This window comes from Cibotium barometz, chromosome 23, assembly GCF_041138505.1.
Source record: "Cibotium barometz isolate CiBa-2024 chromosome 23, ASM4113850v1, whole genome shotgun sequence".
In the NCBI taxonomy this organism is placed as follows: domain Eukaryota; kingdom Viridiplantae; phylum Streptophyta; class Polypodiopsida; order Cyatheales; family Cibotiaceae; genus Cibotium; species Cibotium barometz.
This window is the reverse complement of record NC_141068.1, coordinates 34295408-34320033: the sequence shown is the minus strand read 5'-3', so window position 1 is coordinate 34320033 and position 24626 is coordinate 34295408. Positions and strand designations below refer to the sequence as shown.

The following is a 24626-nucleotide window of genomic DNA, read 5'->3' as shown; positions in this document are numbered from 1 at the left end:
AGCACATTGTAGCCATGCACTACAAGAGCTAGGAGGTGCTTGATTTTGCCTAGTTTTTGTAGCATTTGAAACTTGTGTAAACAATCGGAAGATGGATGTTGACAAACTGACTTGCTTCTCATTATGAAATAGTCATTAATAATGAGTGAAGTGATTTAGGTTTCAAGGTCAAACATGCTAGTTAATTATTGGATTGAAACACTTATTTCAATTGATATTATGTCTACATTTTGTGTCTCAAGGTGGCACAACCAAGAAGCTCCCATTTAGAGAAACTTTAAAGTAACTCTAATAAATTTACAATAAAAATTCCCAATAAGTTGTAAAACCAAAATGAAGGGTGTAAGTTGAAAGGAGAGGGAAATAAAAAAGTAGGTGAAGGTGAATAAATACGAGGAAGGGTAGATGAGTGAAAAGAGAGGAGAGGAGAGAGTGAAAGAGGGGATGGACCATCAAATATAAGTGCGGGACCCTCTTCCTACATTTAAATAATAGTATGTGCTTTTAATAAAGGGTGGTGTCATACAAGCTAAAAGACAAAACAAGCCATCACATATAATCTAATTTAACATTTAACTAAAAATTTATACTAACCACATCATTACTAAAATAGTAAACATTGACAAAATAAAAGCAATTACATCTCTCCAACATAAGTGAATAAGGTGACTAAACCACTATAGTCTTGCTTTTAACAAGCTTAGGCAGTAATGTTTTCCAATAACTTGTAAAAGGGAAGGAAAAGTGGAAGGAAAGGGGTAGTGAAAAATGCAAGTGAAGGTGAATAAATATGGAAACAGGTAGATGAGTAAAAAGAGAGGAGAGGAGAGAAGTGGAGAGGGGATGGACCTTTTTTTTTTTTTTTTGGACCAGCCAGGGTCTCAGGCTCTGATGAGCCCCTGACGCTCGGAGGAAACCCGTGCCCTAGCTTATGAATTCGCTAGCACCTTAGAGTCGATCACTCCGGTGCATGGACCATTAAAAATGCTGGGACATGAGTGGAGACCCCCATTTAAATAATCTCACATAAGATAAAATACTTCACGACTATCAACTAAACTACTACTAACTTGAATTTAAACTAACATTAAGCAGCATTAAGAAAAGTCAGCATGCATAACTCTTTGAAATAGTTGCCTCAGACCCTTGGAGCTTGTTCACGCAAGCAGCTTGGTTTGTAAACCAACTTGTCATTGGCAGCTCATACTTGGAAATTGGATTTTGGGCTGGCCCCTATTCTAGAGCAAGGACCCAAGGAAAAACCATGTCTGCACCAGGTGATTTTGATATGTTAAGGAACTCTTTGCTGACACCTCAGCCCTGCATGCACAAGTGAACCCGAACTTTGCCGCATGCTGGTTTGCAAACAAATCCAACAAGCTCTTAACTCTGTGAGGGCCAAAAATCAAAGTAACGTGCTGATGCTATATATGCTATCCCAAAAGCATGTACCCTTGTAAGCGCAGGAGTCAGAGTTGCACAAAATTCACGACGCACGAGAGTCTCGCTACTGGCAACGGGCATGCATGTGTACGAGCCAAACTACAAAGCACAAGTGTACAAGTTTCAGGCTTTTACACTTCCGATTTCCAGAGATGAAAAAAATATTACGTAGGTTGGCCTTTATAAGAGCATTAAGCGCAGGAGTGAGAGTTGCACACAATTCACGACGCACGAGAGTCTCGCTACTGGCAAAGTATTCGCACGCCTGAACACACAAAGTTAACGCTACTGGCAACGCGCATGCATGTGTACTAGTAGGTACGAATTCTGCGAGCCAAACTACAAAGCACAAGTGTACAAGTTTCAGGCTTTTATTTTGGCCTCGTGATCAAATTGCGGGCCAAGCCGTTTCTGTCAGAAGTCAGGAATCCTGACTCGTAACCAACTCTAGATAGTAGATAATCTCCACTTCCGATTTCCAGAAATTGCTCCATCGCTCACATTACCAACTAGCAGACCATTATTATAAGGTGGTCGCCTTGCTTCCATGCCTTTACTCTCTAGTTTACCAGTTTGCGTAGGAACAGAGATTTCATGCTTACGACTTGTCCATTTTCTTTGTAGCAGAGGTTTCTGATTGATTTGCAGCCATGATGAGGATTGCCCAGCACCTGAGAAAGCTCGAGACCCAGCTGCGTGCGAGAAACTTTTCCGAATACACCATCCCAGTAACAGCATCGTCTCGCCATGCCCAGGATCGTGTCATAAACGCTTCGCTAGCTCTCCTTCACGAGCGCGCAAGGGCTAAGGCAATTTTATCATATCGTCTAATGCTTCCAATTCTTAGTAACATGCATTCCATCATCCCTGTTGCTGACTTAGTGTGTTAGTTGTTATCTTAGTACAGGCTGAGGTTGTGCATGCTGCTGGTGGGGCACAAGCAGTCTCCTGTCTTCTTGGACTTCCTTCGGGCCACAACTCCTCTTACCATCGAGGAACGGCTTTTGCTCCTCCGTTTGTACGAGAGGCCATTTGGTCTGCAAGTGCCAATTCCACAACCGAGGAAGGTTGGGTGCTTCACCTCTTTTCATTTTGCTACTTTGCTCCATTTATGAGAGGTTAGGGGGGAGAGGACACATAACGTCACTTGGGGGAAGTGGTTGCACCTTCATATGACACATCATGAGCTATGCAAATTTGGAATGTTGACTCTTCGTGACTATGTATAGTACGTAGCATTTTAATGAATAGGTTTGCATTTTTAACTTGCAAATTTGGATTTTTGACTCGTCGTGACTATGATTCAAGAGATGGTTATGAAATACCTTACCCTTTCATATTCTTGTACAAGAAATACCTTATGCTTTTACAATATGCTTGCAAAAAGCACCAATGCTTTCATAAAGAGGCTCATGCTAACTTCTATCACGACTATGATTCAAGAGATGGTCATGACATACCTTAGGCTTTCATATTCTTGTACAAGAAATACCTCATCCTTTCATAATATGCTTGCAAAGGACCAATGCTTCCATGAAGAGGCTCATGCTAACTTCCCTCCCGACTTGTCACATAACCATGCAGGGAAGGACTTGGCAGATCCACGGGTCTTAGCTGATGTTGGGGATTTTCCAATCCAAGAGTTGCAAAATCTTGGGATCGGAGATGAACTCTTAATGAAGACAGTCTCTGACTCTGTGAAGCTGGTCATGGATCAGGTAGACATGAAATTAAAAGATGTTTCAAGTGATGGTTTACTTAACTTTACTTGTCTTTTACTTTATTTATTACCACATGGACTCTTCTCATCTTGTGCTTGTTGTGATTTAACTATTGCTTTGTGGAGGGGTTGTGTTCACAATTAATTGTTAAAATGTGGTTGTGATTTAACTCTTTCTTTGTGGAGGGGTTGTGTTCACAACTAATTGTTAAAATGTGGTTGCATGGGAATTTAGGTTGAGAACTAGATGATGATGCAAGACTTGCATTTAATGTAAGAATAACAAAGCCAACGCAATTTTCCTTGTAAAAGGAAACACCAAATGGCTTGTCTTTTGCCAATTATGAGCTTTGCAAATTTTGGTGGAGGTGAGATTGGTAGTCTTTCCTAGATGAGCACTCTAATATAGGAAGCCTCCTCTGGGAATTCCTCCAAACACAACCTTTTCGAGCATTTGAGTTCATTGTAGTTACTAAAATGAAGCTGCAACAACAAATTACCTTTTAGTATAGTGTCTCACACTTTCCATTGGGCAAGATAGTGTGATAGTTAACCACCTATCTCTCGACATGAATTAAATGGTGTGTAATCAGCAACTATCTCCCGACAATAAGTACTAAGGACACGGTTCTAAATTCAAATCTTCACCTTGAAATTTCTAGTACGTGATGGCACAATTTTGGCGAATACGTTCGAAGAATTCAATCTAATTGCGAGAGAAATCTCTGGACAACTCTGGCGTGAGTCATGAAAGGGGACACAATTTCCTCAGAGCAGGCAATATTGCCGTCAATGCGCTTTCGACATTTCTAGTTGATTGCTTGCAAAGCGTTGAAGGACCTTAAACTTCTCAAGTGTCGTAGCTTCTGCAATTGGCCTGACGTTGAGCCTTCGCTAAGCATTTCGATTGCAAAACCAATGACTTGCCCCCCCCCCCCCTCTCAGGGTCTTAGAACTAGAGGTTAACTTTTTGTCAAATGGTCTTGTTGGGTGGATTTGTTTAATGTTGAATCAACTTATTTAATCTCAAGGCATAGCACATTCTCAAGGCCTATGAGACTAAAGGAAGTTGTAATATGTGTGTAGTCTACGTTATGACAAAGGGATCACTATTAAAAATTGAGCTACAAATAAATATGAGAATTTACATCATAGAATTAAGACATTAACTATTCAAATTTAAAACCTCTAGTGGGTCCAAAATGTATGTTAGAAATATTTTGTCATGTACATTAGTGCTAAGTAAGTTACTTGGCAACATTCTTTCGCAAACCGTAGGCATTATGATGGTTTATCTTTAACTATTGTCTAACCTTTTGTAAGAAAGGGTGACAATAATTCCAAATGTCTTTTTTTTGACATTTTTTGCATATTTCATGGGTCCTTAGTACAATAATTCCAGATGTCTTTATGTTTGACTTTTTTGTATATTTCAGTAAGTTGAAAGGAGAGGGAAATATAAAAAAGTAGGTGAAGGTGAATAAATACGGGGAAGGGTAGATGAGTGAAAAGAGAGGAGAGGAGAGAGTGAAAGAGGGGATGGACCATCAAATATAAGTGCGGGACCCTCTTCCTACATTTAAATAATAGCATGTGCTTTTAATAAAGGGTGGTGTCATACAAGCTAAAAGACAAAACAAGCCATCACATATAATCTAATTTAACATTTAACTAAAAATTTATACGAACCACATCATTACTAAAATAGTAAACATTGACAAAATAAAAGCAATTACATCTGACTAAACCACTATAGTCTTGCTTTTAACAAGCTTAGACAGTAATGTTTTCCAATAACTTGTAAAAGGGAAGGAAAAGTGGAAGGAAAGGGGTAGTGAAAAATGCAAGTGAAGGTGAATAAATATGGAAACAGGTAGATGAGTAAAAAGAGAGGAGAGGAGAGAAGTGGAGAGGGGATGGACCTTTTTTTTTTTTTTTGACCAGCCAGGGTCTCAGGCTCTGATGAGCCCTTGACGCTCGGAGGAAACCCGTGCCCTAGCTTATGAATTCGCTAGCACCTTAGAGTCGATCACTCCGGTGCATGGACCGTTAAAAATGCTGGGACCCCATTTAAATAATCTCACATAAGATTAAATACTTCACGACTATCAACTAAACTACTACTAACCTGAATTTAAACTAACATTAAGCAGCATTAAGAAAAGTCAGCATGCATAACTCTTTGAAATAGTTGCCTCAGACCCTTGGAGCTTGTTCACGCAAGCAGCTTGGTTTTTTTTTTTTTTTTTCAATAAAAGGCATTTTCATTACTGAAAAAAGACAATACAGGTTACAAGAGTCGGAGATTTAGCTTTGGCCAAGCTCCTGATACATGGAATCTGTAATCCCCCATGAATCCCGGTATGTAACGCAAGCAGCTTGGTTTGTAAACCAACTTGTCATTGTATTTATTACGTAAGTTGGCCTTTATAAGAGCATTAAGCGCAGGAGTCAGAGTTGCACAAAATTCACGACGCACGAGAGTCTCGGTACTGGCAAAGTATTCGCACGCCTGAACAAACAAAGTTAACGAGAGTCTCGCTACTGGCAAGTTTGGCATGTATGTGTACTAGGTACAAATTCTGCGAGCCAAACTACAAAGCACAAGTGTACAAGTTTCAGGCTTTTATTTTGGCCTCGTGATCAAATTGCGGGCCAAGCCGTTTCTGTCAGAAGTCAGGAATCCTGACTCGTAACCAACTCTAGATAGTAGATAATCTCCACTTCCGATTTCCAGAAATTGCTCCATCGCTCACATTACCAACTAGCAGACTATTATTATAAGGTGGTCGCCTTGCTTCCATGCCTTTACTTTCTAGTTAACAGTTTGTGTAGGAACAGAGATTTCATGCTTACGACTTGTCCATTTTCTTTGTAGCAGAGGTTTCTGATTGATTTGCAGCCATGATGAGGATTGCCCAGCACCTGAGAAAGCTCGAGACCCAGCTGCGTGCGAGAAACTTTTCCGAATACACCATCCCAGTAACAGCATCGTCTCGCCATGCCCAGGATCGTGTCATAAACGCTTCGCTAGCTCTCCTTCACGAGAGCGCAAGGGCTAAGGCAATTTTATCATATCGTCTAATGCTTCCAATTCTTAGTAACATGCATTCCATCATCCCTGTTGCTGACTTAGTGTGTTAGTTGTTATCTTATTACAGGCTGAGGTTGTGCATGCTGCTAGTGGGGCACAAGCAGTCTCCTGTCTTCTTGGACTTCCTTTGGGCCACAACTCCTCTTACCATCGAGGAACGGCTTTTGCTCCTCCGTTTGTACGAGAGGCCATTTGGTCTGCAAGTGCCAATTCCACAACCGAGGAAGGTTGGGTGCTTCACCTCTTTTCATTTTGCTACTTTCCTCCATTTATGAGTGGTTAGGGGGGAGAGGACACATAGAGTCCCTTGGGGGAAGTTATGACACATCATGAGCTATGCAAATTTGGAATGTTGACTCTTCGTGACTATGTATAGTACGTAGCATTTTAATGAATAGGTTTGCATTTTTAACTTGCAAATTTGGATTTTTGACTCGTCGTGACTATGATTCAAGAGATGGTTATGAAATACCTTACCCTTTCATATTCTTGTACAAGAAATACCTTATGCTTTTACAATATGCTTGCAAAGCACCAATGCTTTCATAAAGAGGCTCATGCTAACTTCTATCACGATTATGATTCAAGAGATGGTCATGACATACCTTAGGCTTTCATATTCTTGTACAAGAAATACCTCATGCTTTCATAATATGCTTGCAAAGGACCAATGCTTCCATGAAGAGGCTCATGCTAGCTTCCCTCTCGACTTGTCACATAACCATGCAGGGAAGGATTTGGCAGATCCACGGGTCTTAGTTGATGTTGGGGATTTTCCAATCCAAGAGTTGCAAAATCTTGGGATTGGAGATGAACTCTTAATGAAGACAGTCTCTGACTCTGTGAAGCTGGTCATGGATAAGGTAGACATGAAATTAAAAGACGTTTCAAGTGATGGTTTACTTAACTTTACTTGTCTTTTACTTTATTTATTACCACATGGACTCTTCTCATCTTGTGCTTGTGATTTAACTATTGCTTTGTGGAGGGGTTGTGTTCACAATTAATTGTTAAAATGTGGTTGTGATTTAACTCTTGCTTTTGTTAAAATGTGGTTGCATGGGAATTTAGGTTGAGAACTAGATGATGATGCAAGACTTGCATTTAATGTAAGAATAACAAAGCCAACGCAATTTTCCTTGTAAAAGGAAACACCAAATGGCTTGTCTTTTGCCAATTATGAGCTTTGCAAATTTTGGTGGAGGTGAGATTGGTAGTCTTCCCTAGATGAGCACTCTAATATAGGAAGCCTCCTATGGGAATTCCTCCAAACACAACCTTTTCAAGCATTTGAGTTCATTGTAGTTACTAAAATAAAGCTGCAACAAATTACCTTTTAGTATAGTATACTTTCCATTGGGCAAGATAGTGTGATAGTTAACCACCTATCTCTCGACATGAATTAAATGGTGTGTAATCAGCAATAAGTACTAAGGACACATGAAATATGCAAAAAATGTCAAAAAAAAACACATTTGGAATTATTGTCACCCTTTCTTACAAAAGGTTAGACAACAGTAAAAGATAATCCATCATAATGCCTAGGGTTTGCGAAAGAATGTTGCCAAGTAACTTACTTAGCACTAATGTACATGACAAAATATTTCTAACATACATTTTGGACCCATGGGACCACCAGAGGTTTTAAATTTGAATAGTTAATGTCTTAATTCTATGATGTAAATTCTCATATTTATTTGTAGCTCAATTTTTAATAGTGATCCCTTTGTCATAACGTAGACTACACACATATTACAACTTCCTTTAGTCTCATAGGCCTTGAGAATGTGCTATGCCTTGAGATTAAATAAGTTGATTCAACATTAAAGGATTGGCTTACATAGCAAACAATTTTGGGTTAAGTTCATAAAAATATGCTAATATTTTAGATTTTTCAAAGGAGTTCTACATCTAGCCAGTTATCTACACAAAGCAATAATTAAATCACAGCCACAAGCATGTTAAAAACCACAACCCTAAAGATTCTCAACTTTTGTTTTATAAATGTTTTCTTTTCTTGACAGTATCCTCTTCGCCCTTTGATTATTGGGGGTGATCACTCCCTCTCCTACCCTATTGTACGAGCAGTTGCAGAGAAGCTTGGGGGCCCAGTTGATATCATCCACTTTGATGCACATCCGGACCTTTATGAATCTTTTGAAGGAAACAAGTTCTCGCATGCATCATCCTTTGCACGCATCATGGAAGGTGGCCATGCCCGTCGTCTTTTGCAGGTTTGCTCTTATATTCTCCTTTCATTTCATTATAATAGTACGTGAGAGAAATTCAAATAATTTTTTGCTCTTTTCTTTGTAATGCAAAGGTTGGAATACGTTCTATAAACAAAGAGGGGAGGGCGCAAGCCGAGAGGTTTGGAGTGGAGCTTTATGAGATGAAACATTTTGAAAAACATCGAGAATTTTTGGAGAATTTGGTATGCCACATCTTACCCAGCCTTAAGTTGTAGAATAATGCTCCAAGCTTAATTTTGATAATGATGATGCATCCATATATGGCCTTTTGTCCAACCTTTACTTGGACATTTTGCCCACCTTTTACTACTGAGGTAGCAAAAAACCATTTTAAACCATGAAAAGACATTCAACTATGTTTCATCACCATATTTGCCATGTGACAAAATTATTTATGTTCATGTTGGACTGTGTATTGTAGGAGCTTGGCGTGGGTGCAAAAGGTGTGTACGTATCCATTGACGAGATTGCCTCGACCCAGGTTTTGCACCAGGAGTGTCTCACATAGAGTCTGGTGGACTCTCCTTCCGTGATGTGATGAATATCTTACAACACTTGAAGGGAGACATTGTTGCAGGCGATGTTGTGGAGTACAATCCTCAACGTGACACATCATATCATATGACCGCCATGGTGGCATCAAAATTTGTACGAGAACTAACTGCAAAGATGTCAAAAATGTGAAAATTACCCCTCAAGATAATCATAGCCAAACAATCTTAGTAATAAATTAAGTTCACAATATGCAAACATGAGCATTGAAAGATTGAATGCATCCAATTACCTACAAGGGATTCTAATCTATGTATCAGTGGGATAGTACTATCTCATTGAATCTTATGTGGAAAAAGCATGTTTTAAGAATCATTCATGTTAGTCGAGTTAATCATGTGATTCATGTGGCCATTTTCATTCATGGTAATGCTCTAGTAATGATTGTGTTCCTACATATCTTTGTTCAAAAGAAAGAGGGCCTACTTTGTGCCATCTATGGAAAAATAAGTGATTTTGAAGAAAATAAATTCATTTGATCACAAAATGAAAATTTCATTACACATTCACATTTTCACAATCAAGACAAATCGATTAACATGCATATTTGTGGTTGCATCTTATTTTCATCTGGATTCTAAAGAGGTGTTATTTTTAATACTCATAATGTGATAAAGGGCCAACATGTAACACTACAAATAGACACACGCACAAAGTTAAACGGATTTGTCTTTCGAATGTTTTGGTGGCTTTTTTTATTACAATTTCTCTATTTTAATAGATAAAAATCATAAATAAAATTTAAAAGATTTTTACACAAAATAACACCTAAATTTAAACAACACACAATTTTTAGATACCATTTGTCAAAAGAAACAAGGGGGAGGAGAGAGAGAGAGAGAGACAGAGAGAGAGAGAGAGAGAGCACGCGTGCATGTGTGTGTGTGTGTGTGTGTGTGTGTGTGTGAATTCATGCATGTATGTATATATAATTACCAAGGATTTATTGGAAAATTTTTGTTCATAATAATACGCATGTAGGGAAAGGATGTACATGTGTAACACTTAGAATGACACTACCTTAACTAAGTTTTTATGAATTAGATTGGTATATGTATATAAATCCAACAATTCACTTTTTTTTAAAATTAGTGAAACTTTTTCCTCAATACAAAAAATAAAGTTCTTTTGTTTTCAAGTTGGTTTCTTTACTTACAGATAATAATTCTACCAATGCTATTGGCACCCCTATTGGGTGCAATGAGGGGGATTAAAGTTGACATGTCTTGGCCTTGATTGCTTGTGTTAGCCAAACAAGCTCAATGCCCATGGGTGCAAGGAGGATATCTACATTGAAAATGGGTCTGTGAAATTTTCATGGGATATCTGTGTGTGTGTGTGTGTGTGTGTACCACACACACAAACACACACACATGCATGCATGCATGCACATATGTATGTATGTATGTATGCATGTGTATCTATATGTGTCTACAATGTGTATATGTATATGTATATGAGATGTGTATACATACATACAAATGCGCGCGCACGTGCGCGCGCGTGCGCGCGCACACACACACACCCCGACGTGCGTGCACACACTCACACATACACATATATATTAGCATTATAATCACAAGGTTCACTTAACAAAGCTTGTAGCAGAAATAAAAAAAAAAGGCCTTGCCTATGCCAACATCACCAAAAGGGAGAAGGTGCTAACTAAAGTAAGTGCCCTGACGAGGATAAAGATGAGAAAAAATAAAGATGCTCCTAAAAAAGCTACACATTGCTTGAATCAAAATCTCCTAATGCTAGTACAATGAGCATATCCTTAGAAAGCGATTTGGAAATATATATTTGTGATATTTATCATCAAATAACAACTTGTGCACTCACAACATGTATATGTACTTGTCTTCATGTGGGAGCGAGCCTCACAAATTCTAAGTTTGATCTTACAAATATGATAAAAACACTGTGCTAAACACTTAAGGTTTCTTAAGTATTGATATGAGTTTCTTCTTAAGACATTTTTAATAGCTTTTCAAATAATGATGCCACATCCCAAATTCTTGATCTTTGACATATGAGCATAAAAAAATATTGAAAATTGCAAGGCCCAACATTTTGCTCATCCAAAATTCAACTAAATTCACTAAAGCACCAAAGTTAAATATTGCTATGGCTAAGGGATGCTTTCAATGAACGGTCAATTTATTTGCAGGGATGAATGAAGTTCAATTGTAGAATGTTCAAATGAGGTAGAAACACAAATTTAGTGACAACGACAAGCTATACAATTGTACTTGCTACGATAAAAAATGCATGAAATATAAACATTTTGGGTTTGATTTTCATTGAATTTTATAATTTATTAACTTTTTGTTTTTGGAAACATTACATGAGAAATCTCTCTCTCTCTCTCTCTCTCTCTCTCTCTCTCTCTCTCTATATATATATATATATATATATATATATATATATATATATATATACATATACATATACATATATATTCATATACACATACATATACATATATATATATATATGTATATATATATATATATATATATATACATATACATATACATATATATTCATATTCATATACACATACATATACATACATACATACATACATGCATGCATGCATACATACATACATACATACATACATACATACATATGTATATATATGTACACACACACACACACACACACATTTATAAAGATATAAATGTGTGCATTTATATCTATAAAGATATAAAAGCTCCACTCCAAACCTCTCGGCTTGCGCCCTCCCCTCTTTGTTTATAGAACGTATTCCAACCTTTGCATTACAAAGAAAAGAGCAAAAAATTATTTGAATTTCTCTCACGTACTATTATAATGAAATGAAAGGAGAATATAAAAGCAAACCTGCAAAAGACGACGAGCATGGCCACCTTCCATGATGCGTGCAAAGGATGATGCATGCGAGAACTTGTTTCCTTCAAAAGATTCATAAAGGTCCGGATGTGCATCAAAGTGGATGATATCAACTGGGCCCCCAAGCTTCTCTGCAACTGCTCGTACAATAGGGTAGGAGAGGGAGTGATCACCCCCAATAATCAAAGGGCGAAGAGGATACTGTCAAGAAAAGAAAACATTTATAAAACAAAAGTTGAGAATCTTTAGGGTTGTGGTTTTTTACATGCTTGTGGCTGTGATTTAATTATTGCTTTGTGGACAGGTTGTGTTCACAACTAATTGTAAAATGTGGTTGGAATTAAGAACCATGGAAATAGGATGGACATGGAAGTTTCCTAATCTAAGGCATCCATGCCTCACCCATCCTAGAATATAGCACACATGTGTAACTATGCTTAATCGTATATCAATTTTACTTTTTTGGGCACAAGTTCGAAAATAAGAAAATTGTATACATCTCAAAGTTTGTAAAAGAAACATTAGTATCCCTACTAGTGCAGTAAAGAAGTACATGAAAGGTCATACTTTATGCAATATGGAAGAAGCACCAAGCTTGCGGATTCCATACTTCTTAGTTCTTGTTAAGTCTTTGAGGCTTCCTCTCTATAGAAAAACTATGGATAACTGGCTAGATGTAGAACTCCTTTGAAAAATCTAAAATATGAGCATATTTTTATGAACTTAACTCAAAATTGTTTGCTATGTAAGCCAATCCTTTAATGTTGAATCAACTTATTTAATCTCAAGGCATAGCACATTCTCAAGGCCTATGAGACTAAAGGAAGTTGTAATATGTGTATAGTCTACGTTTTGACAAAGGGATCACTATTAAAAATTGAGCTACAAATAAATATGAGAATTAACATCATAGAATTAAGACATTAACTATTCAAATTTAAAACCTCTAGTGGCTCCCATGGGCCCAAAATGTATGTTAGAAATATTTTGTCATGTACATTAGTGCTAAGTAAGTTACTTGGCAACATTCTTTCGCAAACCCTAGGCATTATGATGGTTTATCTTTAACTATTGTCTAACCTTTTGTAAGAAAGGATGACAATAATTCCAAATGTCTTTTTTTTTTCATTTTTTGCATATTTCATGGGTCCTTAGTACAATAATTCCATATGTCTTGACTTTTTTGCATGTCGAGAGATAGGTGGTTAACTATCACACTATCTTGCCCAATGGAAAGTGTGAGACACTATACTAAAAGGTAATTTGTTGCAGCTTTATTTTAGTAACTACAATGAACTCAAATGCTTGAAAAGGTTGTGTTTGGAGGAATTCCCATAGGAGGCTTCCTATATTAGAGTGCTCATCTAGGGAAGACTACCAATCTCACCTCCACCAAAATTTGCAATGCTCATAATTGGCAAAAGACAAGCCATTTGGTGTTTCCTTTTACAAGGAAAATTGCGTTGGCTTTGTTATTCTTACATTAAATGCAAGTCTTGCATCATCATCTAGTTCTCAACCTAAATTCCCATGCAACCACATTTTAACAATTAGTTGTGAACACAACCCCTCCACAAAGCAAGAGTTAAATCACAACCACATTTTAACAATTAATTGTGAACACAACCCCTCCACAAAGCAATAGTTAAATCACAACAAGCTCAAGATGAGAAGAGTCCATGTGGTAATAAATAAAGTAAAAGACAAGTAAAGTTAAGTAAACCATCACTTGAAACGTCTTTTAATTTCATGTCTACCTGATCCATGACCAGCTTCACAGAGTCAGAGACTGTCTTCATTAAGAGTTCATCTCCGATCCCAAGATTTTGCAACTCTTGGATTGGAAAATCCCCAACATCAGCTAAGACCCGTGGATCTGCCAAATCCTTCCCTCCATGGTTATGTGACAAGTCGGGAGGGAAGTTAGCATGAGCCTCTTCCTGGAAGCATTGGTCCTTTGCACGCATATTATGAAAGCATGAGGTATTTCTTGTACAAGAATATGAAAGCCTAAGGTATGTCATGACCATCTCTTGAATCATAGTCGTGATAGAAGTTAGCATGAGCCTCTTTATGAAAGCATTGGTGCTTTTTGCAAGCATATTGTAAAAGCATAAGGTATTTCTTGTACAAGAATATGAAAGGGTAAGGTATTTCATAACCATCTCTTGAATCATAGTCACGACGAGTCAAAAATCCAAATTTGCAAGTTAAAAATGTGAAGATGTACAAAGTAGGTCTGCCTTATCAACCTACCTCTTCTATCTCATGTATAGAAGTTTCCAGTATTGTCACTGTGGAAGTTAGCTGTGTTAAAAGGATCATGCGTGCTAATGCAACCCAATAGAAGGAAGAAACCATGGTGAGCTAATATTTTTTTGGCATCTTGGAAGCGTAGGGTAAAATATTTTAGAATCTTGAAAGGGAAAAAATGCATAAAAGAAATTTTGATACAGCATGCATACATGTATAGAGAACTTGTATTGCGAGATTATCCAAGCTATCTTCCACAACACAGACCTAATTGTAAGTATCTTTTCCAGGCTATTGGAATTTCAAACAAAAACCTTTTTTCTTTATCATTGATCGATAATGCCTGCTTTCTTGTTTAGACATATACCCTTCATCCTATGAGGAGTGGCAACTAATAGAGTGTATTCTAGGATTCTGGGATGTCTTACATGGGGACATAGGCGAATTGCAATGTCAAGGTAGATCTACAATACAACTTGCTAAATATTCGGGTATATTTTTTATGACCATTTTTACCAACTGCTGAACAATCGTAAAACACATGGTGCTTTACAAAGACAAGATCTCCCAGCATGGAATTCAGTGGACTAGCCTATTCTTGATGCCAATGTAACATAGGCATATAGAGCCAAGCTCTTCATAGAGGTACACTAGTCTTTAAGACCAAAGATTGCTACTAGAATAGTGAAAATAAACATTTTGCATGCCATTGACTGTGTTCGTAGAGCTATTTCATATTTTTCAATAAAAGATTGCAAATCAATGTTGACATACAAAGCAAGTGGAACTAAAGGCATTCCACATTTTTTGGATGATGGTTAGGATAGGAAAACATCCAACAACGTGTAGTGTGAGGTTTTCCTCAACACAATTCAACTAAAATACATGATTGCTTTTCAAAATTGTATATTTTCTTTTTATTATAAATATAGTAGGTAGATTGGTACACAACTTGTGCCACTGGATCAGGATGTGAACTCTTTTGGACTTGCAAATGAGTTACTTGATGTTATTGTTACTGAGAATGGAAACCTAATGAGTGTCATTTCACTTAGGCAATGTTGTATACTCACTCAATTGTGCGACGATATTCTAATGGAGACAAGGGAACTATTTGGAATTGATTTTCATTCATTGTTAACAACTAGGGTGGGTAGGCAGTCTAACATGAGAGGATAAAATAGACATTAACATAATCACAACAAAATGCAGTGTTGCAAGATAATGGCCAAAGAAATGGTCACAAATTAATTCTGCTTATCATTTCTTTCCTTGTTTGGCCTTGTTTTTTATCCATTTATGTATTCTATAGTCCACTTTTGTTCAAGTGACACGTAACTTGTTATTTAACTTAAATCATATAAACTATTAAAATGTTAGAAGGACAAGAATAGAATTAGTAAAATTATGGAAACGAGACATTGACAAGGTCCATCAAGATTCGATCCTCCCTGCAAATGTCAAAGGTGGTGCTTTATTTACTGAGTTGGTGATGTCTAAAGAATTGTGCCTTTTGGAAATTGAATTCTAAAAAATACATAAATAAGGCTATGCTCAAAAGAGCTCATACGTTATCCTCATTGCAGTCTCCATACTATTGTGATAATGACATGAATAGTGTTGTCATCATTCTTCAATTTTGCATCCAACCTGCTCATCTCTCTTGACTCCAAATGTTGCCTGGGTTTGAGAACATGCATCAAAATAGAGGAATGTTGTAAGAATTTAGGTTGAAGTAAAATATCTTGGTCAATGAAAGAAAACAAAGTATAATAATAATATATAATGTAATTATTATAACCACACATATTGTGGCCGAGGAGGTGGTGCGCTTCCTTTCCCAAAGAATTATAATCCAAGGGAATGGGCCCTTCCCTGGGCGTCATGAGCCCTTCTCTGGGCGTCATGAGCATCGAGAATAAAGAGTCCAGTAGAGTCACGAAGTAGCATTGTGAATAGATAAGATATCGACATATTACCTGAATGTCAGTAGTCATACTCATATTGCAATTTGAGAAGTTGATATGGTGCACCACCAGTCTCATGGCCATCTCTTTTACTCTCTATAAAGATGGAAAAATGCACTCTACTCATTATTCATGAATAATGCAAAAATTCATATTTGATGGAGGACTTCACACATGAATTGTTCATGTGTAAAGGGTTGATGAAGCAATCATAGAAACATTACGCGATCTCTCGATGGTGAAGAGATTGTATTTATCCTCAAAAACCACGTTGCTATAGAAAATTGCTTTGTTGTTGTGATTGTTGCTTAAGAAAAAGAAAACATTACATGTCCATCAACATCCATTTAGCCCATTGGCCCCCCATTCTGGTGCTCACAGCATTATGTTGATGCCATTGTCGATGATTGGATTCTGTCCACGCTCTCATTGAGGTCTTCACCCCCTTGGAGTATCCTATATGATGCCTTAGGAAACAAACGGGTGATGGTTCTAAGCTTCCAAGTTGTTAGCAAAGGAGATGTAGCATGATCCATTGGAATAGCTGCAAGAAATAATTTAATCAATGAAAAACGAGAACATATTTTATCTTAACAACGCTTGTCCTTGGTAAGTTTGTAGATGCAGACCATGATGCTAATGGCATTGATGGCAACCCGGGGGGGGGCCTACATTCACTGACCATGGTGGGGAGCTTAAGGCTAAGAATATAGAAACTATCTAAAGCCGCATGCAAGGCACAATCCAAAAATGTAAGGTGCCCACTGTTGTTGATAAAAGATTCATTCTCAATGAAGATGACATCTTGAGCAAGAAGCAATGATATATCAAAACTTAGGATGCACCCAAGTGGATGAACAATTACAGAATGATATAGATTCGATCAATTACAAAGATGGCTTACATGCAACCCCGCTCCGTAATCATGTTTAGCTACGAAAAGATAAAGCTCATGCACACGCACTTATCCGACTTAAAACCTTTTAAACAATCCTCCGAGTTCTGATCAGCATACTATCAAAGCATTTTTACCACATTCAAAGATGTTAAAAGACATCGGTCATGTAGATCTTGTGAATTCACAAAGAATGGCGTGCTGTGATGGATTGCCAAACTTTTAAAAAACGAGAGATATATGGATATATATTTACACTTCTCTATCATAGACTCGTCGAATTTTGAAAAGACAAGCTGGAATGAGGCGTACATACGTCTCCGACTCTCAATAGTCTTCCATGTAGTCGAGGATGGTTTTTAAAGAAGCATAGTGGATAATAGGAAGCGGTGCATGAGCCAGCAAATCCACCCAACAAGACCATTTGACAAAAAGTTAACCTCTAGTTGAAGATTTGAATTTAGAACCTGACGATTTCTCTACTTGCGCAGTTTCGTCCTTCGAGCGCGTACAATTCTCCCTTCTTCACCACCAATTCGGGTGCGCCAGTATGGAACAACAATTCATCTTTAACTGTCAGTGCCAGAGGTAAGCACATTCTCAAAACTTTTGAGTTCTTATGATTGGATAAGCTCGCTTGCCTTGTTTTGAATGAACAGTTGATTTCCTTGATTTCTGTATAAGTTGTGCTCCCTTACATTTAAACTCTTTCCTGCTCAAATGTTTACTAATCAGAGGTTGTGTAAATCATATTCTATCTGCAGGTCCTATCCTTTTAGAAGATTATCATTTGGTCAAGAGGCTCGCTCAATTCGATCGGGAGAGGATCCCTGAACGCGTGGTGCACGCGAAGGGCTTTTTCGAAGTGACACGTGATATTTCACATCTCACCTGCATAGACTTCCTACGGGCACTTGGTGTACAGAGTCGTTTAATCGTGAGGTTCTCCACCGTCAACATAATTTTACATGTGTAGTTTCTTATTCATAATATTGATTCCAATCACATGTTCACAGGTAATGCAAAGAAGAGCGAGCATCATACAATGTAAAGACATCCCAAATGGAATGATTGAGATAGAATTCCAGGTATTGTATAAATACAAGTAAGATTTACAAGAATGAGTGACTAAAATACTCATGCAATAATGTCCTACTATGTAGATGATGTGGGAGGCTCCATATGTGAAGCTTCCTTAGAAGTTTAGTGCATGTGATCATCATCAAGATTCTCGTCCGCGCAGGCTGATCCTCCACATGAATGGTGTCCTTGTGCTCCAAATCATCCATGACACCACCCTCTCCAGAAACAAAAGTTGTCTCCTTCTCAAAAATCATCAGATTCTCCTACACAAAAATGGTGGACGCCTCCTCATCTAGCACTTTAAGTTCAAGATTTACAGCTTCAATTGTAGTAGGTTCCTCAAGGATAGTGTCCTACGTGCCAAAAATAGATGATGTGGCAACAACTTTCTCATGCATGGTCTATTGATTCTAAAAAACTAAAGCGGTCACAATCTCATCGAGGATGGGCTTGTGCAAACTAGCAGCATTATCTGTGACAATAGCCTCCTCCTACATGGTCTCCTTCACCCCAACATCTGAATCTGTAACATGCTCCTCATGTTGCACTCCATAAGTTGAAGCGATTTATTTTTCCATAGGTGCTTTATGAGCATAAAGTAGAAGTTGTTGTGTAACAAGAGATCTATATCGGTCCACATATTGTGGGGGGTAACTATTCTCTCCAAGCTTAAAGCCCCAAAAAAAGAAGAAGACCTTATTATACTTTTTCTCTTCTTGGCATCTACATAAGAGTCATTGTGAATATATAGATAGCGACGGTATTTTGAATGGTACAATCTGTTGGAATTAGGGTTGCAGGAAAGCACACAAAGCTTGGAGAAGAAGAAACAAGAATGCACACAACACAAAGTGTATTAGATTGTGTCAATGTACAAAAGATCAGTTAGCCCTAGAAGGATGGGCGTATTTACAAGCCGGGGGAAAAAACCTCCTAAAGAGGGAAAAAGTGCCCCGGCGGTCCTAAGTGTGTTCACACACATCACTGCCTATATATATATGGCAACAAATTCCCCCTGGGAGTGATGGTGTGAACGAGAGCTGGCACTCATGTATAGGGGAGTGCCATGCCCGGATCAGTCCACAAAGGGGAGCAAGCCCAAAGCTTTGCGGAAAGCTTCGAACTTCTCACGAGGAAGCGCCTTTGTGAAAAGATCGGCGAGGTTGTCCTGTGTTGGCACATAGGCCAAGCTGATCTCTCCTGCTGAGAGTCTCTCCCTGACATAGTGATAATGCACCTCAATGCGCTTTGTGCGAGCATGAAAAACTGGGTTTCTCGCAACTGTCAATGCGCTCTGACTGTCAGTGAAGATAGAGGTGGCAGACTCCTGTCCAACACCCAAGTCAGCGATAAGCCGTCTGAGCCACACACACTCAATCGTAGCTGTGAAAGCTGCCCTGTACTCAGCTTCACAACTAGAAGTGGCCACACTAGGTTGCTTCTTGCTCAACCAAGATATGCATGAGCTACCGAGCATGAAACAAAAACCACTTGTGGACACTCTTGTGTCATAGCAACCAGTCCAATCTGAGTCCGAAAAAGCATGTAAATCTGGCGGCAATGATCCCCCCTTGGGATAAAACAACCCAAGATGTATGGTGCCACTCAAGTAGCGAAAGATGCGTTTAACTGCCTTCCAATGTTGAGACCCTGGGCTATGCATAAACCTGCTCACCTGTGAGACTGCAAACTGAATGTCCGGCCTCGTAATACATACATAAATGAGGCAACCAACAGCTGTCTGATAGAGTGTGACATCAAAGTGATCTCCAGCATCATGAAGACTCAACCTCAAACCTTTCTCCATTGGAGTAGCAATAGGCTTGCAGTCTTCAAGGCCAAATCTCCGCAACAATGTCTCAATATACTTTGTCTGACACAAAGCAATACCTCCATCACACTGCTTAAATTGTATCCCCAAATAATGATGCAAATGCCCCAAATCTGACATCTCAAAAGAGGCATTCAAACCAGCCTTAAAATCAGCAATATGACTCTCATTTGGTCATGTGAGCAGCATGTCATCGACATAGAGAGCAATGATTAGATGTACACCATCCACACGTTTAACATACAAAGTGCTTTCTGTTGGACTATTCTAAAATCCATGTGCAGTCAAATATGCATATATCTTTTCATACCAAGCTCGTGGAGCTTGCTTTAAACCATATAAAGCCTTTTTCAACCTGCACACTTTGTTTTCTTGCCCTCTTTGAATAAAACCACGAGGCTGCGATACATACAACACCTCATGCAAATCTCCATTCAAGAACGCAGTCTTTATGTCCAGCTGATGTACATTCCAACCATTATGAGCTGCCAATGCACAAATGCTACGAATGGTAGTCATACGACAAGTGGGAGCAAAGGTCTCATCAAAATCAATGCCCTTTTCTTGAGCATAACCCTTTGCAACAAGTCTAGCCTTATAGCGATCAACACTGCCATCTGGCTTTCGTTTCAACTTAAAAACCCACTTACATCCAATGGCCTTTTTACCAATAGGCAAATCACACAAAGACCATGTACCATTCTTGATTATAGCATCATATTCAGTTTGCATTGCAGCCAACCAATTTTCTGATTTTTGTGCCTCATCAAATGAAAGAGGTTCTTCCTCTTCACACATACTAGACACAGCCAAAGCATAACAATCTGATGCATAAGAGGCATGCTGAAAACCTGAACGAGTACGACTAGATATAGGTGCATCAATTTTACTATCACGCAAGGTTTGCACCAGCCATTTAGGCATACCTCTAGCCTGCTCATTTTCAGCCCTATCCTCAGAAATTACATCCTGTAAATCTGCATCAGAAATAGGCTGATCTATGATGTCGTTTGAAATCTGCATAGGCTGAATATTTACCTCATTAGGACTTACATTTGAATTCCCATATGTAAACAGAGGCAACAATGTATCAAATACATCCCGTAAGCTCACACTTGTCTCTTTGGTACATGATAACAAAGGCTGCACAGCATCTTCCACAAAAACAACATCTCGACTAATCAAGATACGCTTTGACTACAGATGATACAATCTGTAACCCTTGCTCTCAGCACTGTAACCAACAAAAATGCATTTGACAGCCTTATCATCCAATTTTGTGCATTGTTGCACAGGCACTAAAGCATAGGCCAAGCAACCAAAGACACGTAAGTGACCAATAGAAGGCTTCCTGCCATGCCAAGCTTCGTATGGAGTAATAGACTGCAAGGCCTTAGTAGGACACCTGTTGAGTACATATGCAGCACACATGACAGCCTCAAGCCAAAACGCATGTGGCAAAGCTTGGCTCTTGACCATACATCGTGCCATCTCCATAAGTGACCTGTTTTCCCTCTCAGCAACACCATTTTGCTGAGGGGTATACGGCACTGTACATTGGTGTTTTATCCCACGACTAGCTAGAAATGCATCAAACTCTTTAGACATGTACTCCCCCCCTCGATCAGAACGGAGGGTGCCCACATTACAATTGGATACATTTTCAACCATAAGCAAAAACTGTTTGAAGCACAAAAACACTTCGGACTTTGCCTTCAATGGATATACCCATGCATGCCTTGAGTAATCATCAATGAAAGTCACGAAGTACAAGTGTTTACCAAATAAAGGAGTTTGCATAGGCCCACATACATCACTATGTACAAGTTGCAATTTGCGAGTGGCCCACACAGAACCATCCTTTGGAAACGCAGAACGCTGCATTTTGCCCAAAATACAGCCTTCACAAACATGTTTCAATGGTGCCTCAAGAGGGGGCAATGAAGCAACCATATCAAATTTCTGCAAACACAGCAAACTAGCAAAGTTCAGATGACCAAAACGAGCATGCCATAGTTTTGCATCTGAAACTGCCTTTTCATCAGAAACTGCATTTGCTGAATCTTTTACACACTTGTCATAAGAATTGAGCCTATACGGCCCACGAAACAAGGTGCCAGATACAATAATCGTATCACCAGAAGTCAAATCATGAACAGTACATCTGTCATCCACAAATTTGACTACAAGTCCAAGTCTAGCAAGCGCAGAGACAGACAATAGATTCTTCTTTATCCCTGGCACATACAAAGCATCTGAAAGTGTGAAAGCGCTGCCATTTGCAGCAGTAAGCATAATTTTACCAATGTCCTTCACTGGGTAAGAAGCATTATTGGCACATGTGACAGTATTCCCATTAGGGACAGCCTCAAGAGAAGTGAACATATCACGATGCGAGGTAATGTGCTTTGTAGCACCACTGTCAAAATACCAAACATGAGAGTCAACAGAAACAGCCAAACATGCATCATGTACAGATGGGTCATACTGGCAATACACGCTAAACGCCCATTCTGTATCCTGCACAACATTTGCAGAATCTGCAGCATCCGCTATTGTGGCTGCATTTGACTCTTTCTTCTTTGCCTCTTTAGCCTTTAGCTTAGGGCAATTCTTAATGACATGATCATTTGCCTTACAATAGTTGCACCTAGTCTTTTTCTTGCCTTTATCAAGAGCCTTCTCAGACTTATTGTTGCTACCTGTGGAAGGAGAAGAAGTTGCAGACCTACTAATAGGAGAAGAAACAGTGGAAGGGGCTGCCTTACCACTCCTTCTCTGCTGCTGCTGGGCAGCAATAAATGCTTGATCAACTGCACGCTGCCTGGCCCTGTTTTGCGTGGACTGCGCTTCTTGCAAGAGTTTGTTGACTAAAGTATCATACTTGACAGCATCAGGTCTGTCCTCATTAAGAAGTCTCCACGTGGAAGCAAAAGTCTGATATGTCTCAGGTAAAGCATCAAGAACAGTCTGCACAAGAGAATGATCAGGAATAATCTCACCTGCAGAAATCAACTGTTCTTTGAGATCTTTAATCTCAGTAAGAAAAACATTCATGTCATCATCTTCTTGCATAATCTTCAATTCTAGCTCTTTACGCAGGTAAGCGATTTTTGCCTCGTTACGACCTGCATACAAACCAGCTAGAATATCCCAAGCCTGTTTTGCTGTTTTAGCTGAACGAATATGTGGGGTGATGTTACGTTTGACAGAAAGTGTAATCAAGGCATGAGCCTGTGCATCTTTACTATCCCAAACGAGCTTGTTCAGTAGTGGGTAAAACAGCAGCAACAGTAGAGCTGCTAGAACCTGCAACATCCTCAACAGATCCTACATCCACAGAACCTGGACGTACATCCGTACCCTGCACAATGTTCCACACTCCTTTTGCAACCAAAACATGCTGCATCATGTATGCCCAAAGTGGGTAGTTGCTGTCTCCATCCAGTTTGTCTTCAGCAGACAACATGTGAAATACATCATTGCTGTTATCAGCCATGGCCACTGACTGAAACTGATACAAAAGCTACCTGTAATGAAGCAAAGACTGAACAAAAGACAACTTGTGCTATGTAGCACGGTCCACAATAGAACACGTATGCCTGTTTTGCAGAAAACTGCACTGTCGAAATTTCTGCAGAAAATGACGAAAACACCTGTGCAGAACTTGAAATGCAAAAACGGAGCCTGAAACGACCTCAGACGCAGAGTATAGGGACCTGCAAGCGCTCATGAAAACTCACCTCAATCGAAGAACGTGAGTCGGAGGGTGCTGGCGGCGTAGCCCTGGGAGCCGATGCCTGCTCTGATACCAATTGTTGGAATTAGGGTTGCAGGAAAGCACACAAAGCTTGGAGAAGAAGAAGCAAGAATGCACACAACACAAAGTGTATTAGATTGTGTCAATGTACAAAAGATCAGTTAGCCCTAGAAGGATGGGCGTATATACAAGCCGGGGGAAAAAACCTCCTAAAGAGGGAAAAAGTGCCCCGACGGTCCTAAGTGTGTTCACACACATCACTGCCTATATATATATGGCAACACAATCAACGGTATATTAGATGGTAGCAGAGATGGTATATTTGATGGTATCATATTTGGTATTGTCAATGGTATGTTCGATGGTATTGTGCATCAATTATACCATCAATTATACCGTCGAAGATACCGTCGGTTATGCCGTCACATACCATCATTTTTTTGGTCAAAAGAAAATCATCTTCTTTGTATTTTTTGATGAAAAGAACGACGATAATCGGTGTTTCTGTAGTAGTGATGCTACGTAGGTGTGGGAAAATATGCATCGGCCCACGATATTGGTATGTGAACTTGTCCGATGGGCACCAAACTTGACAGGGTCCTTAAGGCAAGTGGTTTCCATGATCTTTACCAAGTATGATATGCGGCTATTAGTGCGTCTCCACAGTCTATTAGTGCATTTATAAGCGCGTCTACTATGCCAAATACCGCATATAAACATGCATCTATAGCCGCGTATACACTGTCATATTGACGAGGTGTTATACGTGTGTATAGATGCACTACTATGTTATAACCCTACGCCAGTGGCTCATTCTTCACTACCCATTTTGCCGTCGTCAACCCTCCCATCTCTACACCTCCATACCTCCACACTATTCATACCCCCACACCTTCCTA

General features: G+C 39.0%; 1 protein-coding gene, 1 long non-coding RNA gene and 1 pseudogene across 4 annotated transcripts; 2 read left to right on the top strand and 1 right to left on the bottom strand.

Annotated features, from left to right (window-relative positions):
- The first annotated feature begins 1934 nt into the window (after window positions 1–1934).
- On the top strand, window positions 1935–9239 carry LOC147625872 (arginase-like). Of its 2 annotated transcripts, none has more exons than XM_086817852.1 (6): window positions 1935–1973; window positions 2071–2252; window positions 2351–2510; window positions 3028–3161; window positions 8282–8491; window positions 8581–9239. In XM_086817852.1, the coding sequence occupies exons 2-6, from the start codon at window positions 2094–2096 to the stop codon at window positions 8722–8724; spliced, it is 807 nt and encodes a 268-aa protein (XP_086673978.1). In that variant the 5' UTR covers window positions 1935–1973; window positions 2071–2093; the 3' UTR covers window positions 8725–9239. The 2 variants fall into 2 exon arrangements, with proteins under 2 accessions (XP_086673978.1, XP_086673979.1); XM_086817853.1 differs by having other exon boundaries at window positions 8282–8465; window positions 8581–8670.
- Window positions 5913–7217, top strand: LOC147625873 (uncharacterized). Its single transcript, XR_015268813.1, has 3 exons — window positions 5913–5948; window positions 6045–6484; window positions 6987–7217. It is a non-coding gene; the product is annotated as an uncharacterized LOC147625873 (long non-coding RNA).
- A 2524-nt stretch (window positions 9240–11763) lies between the features above and the next one.
- Window positions 11764–13905, bottom strand: LOC147625871 (arginase 2, chloroplastic/mitochondrial pseudogene; annotated as a pseudogene). The gene is made up of 3 exons (XR_015268792.1): window positions 13696–13905; window positions 11956–12139; window positions 11764–11840 (listed from the first exon to the last, which is right to left on the bottom strand). The product of XR_015268792.1 is annotated as an arginase 2, chloroplastic/mitochondrial pseudogene (transcript).
- Window positions 13906–24626: the final 10721 nt, after the last annotated feature.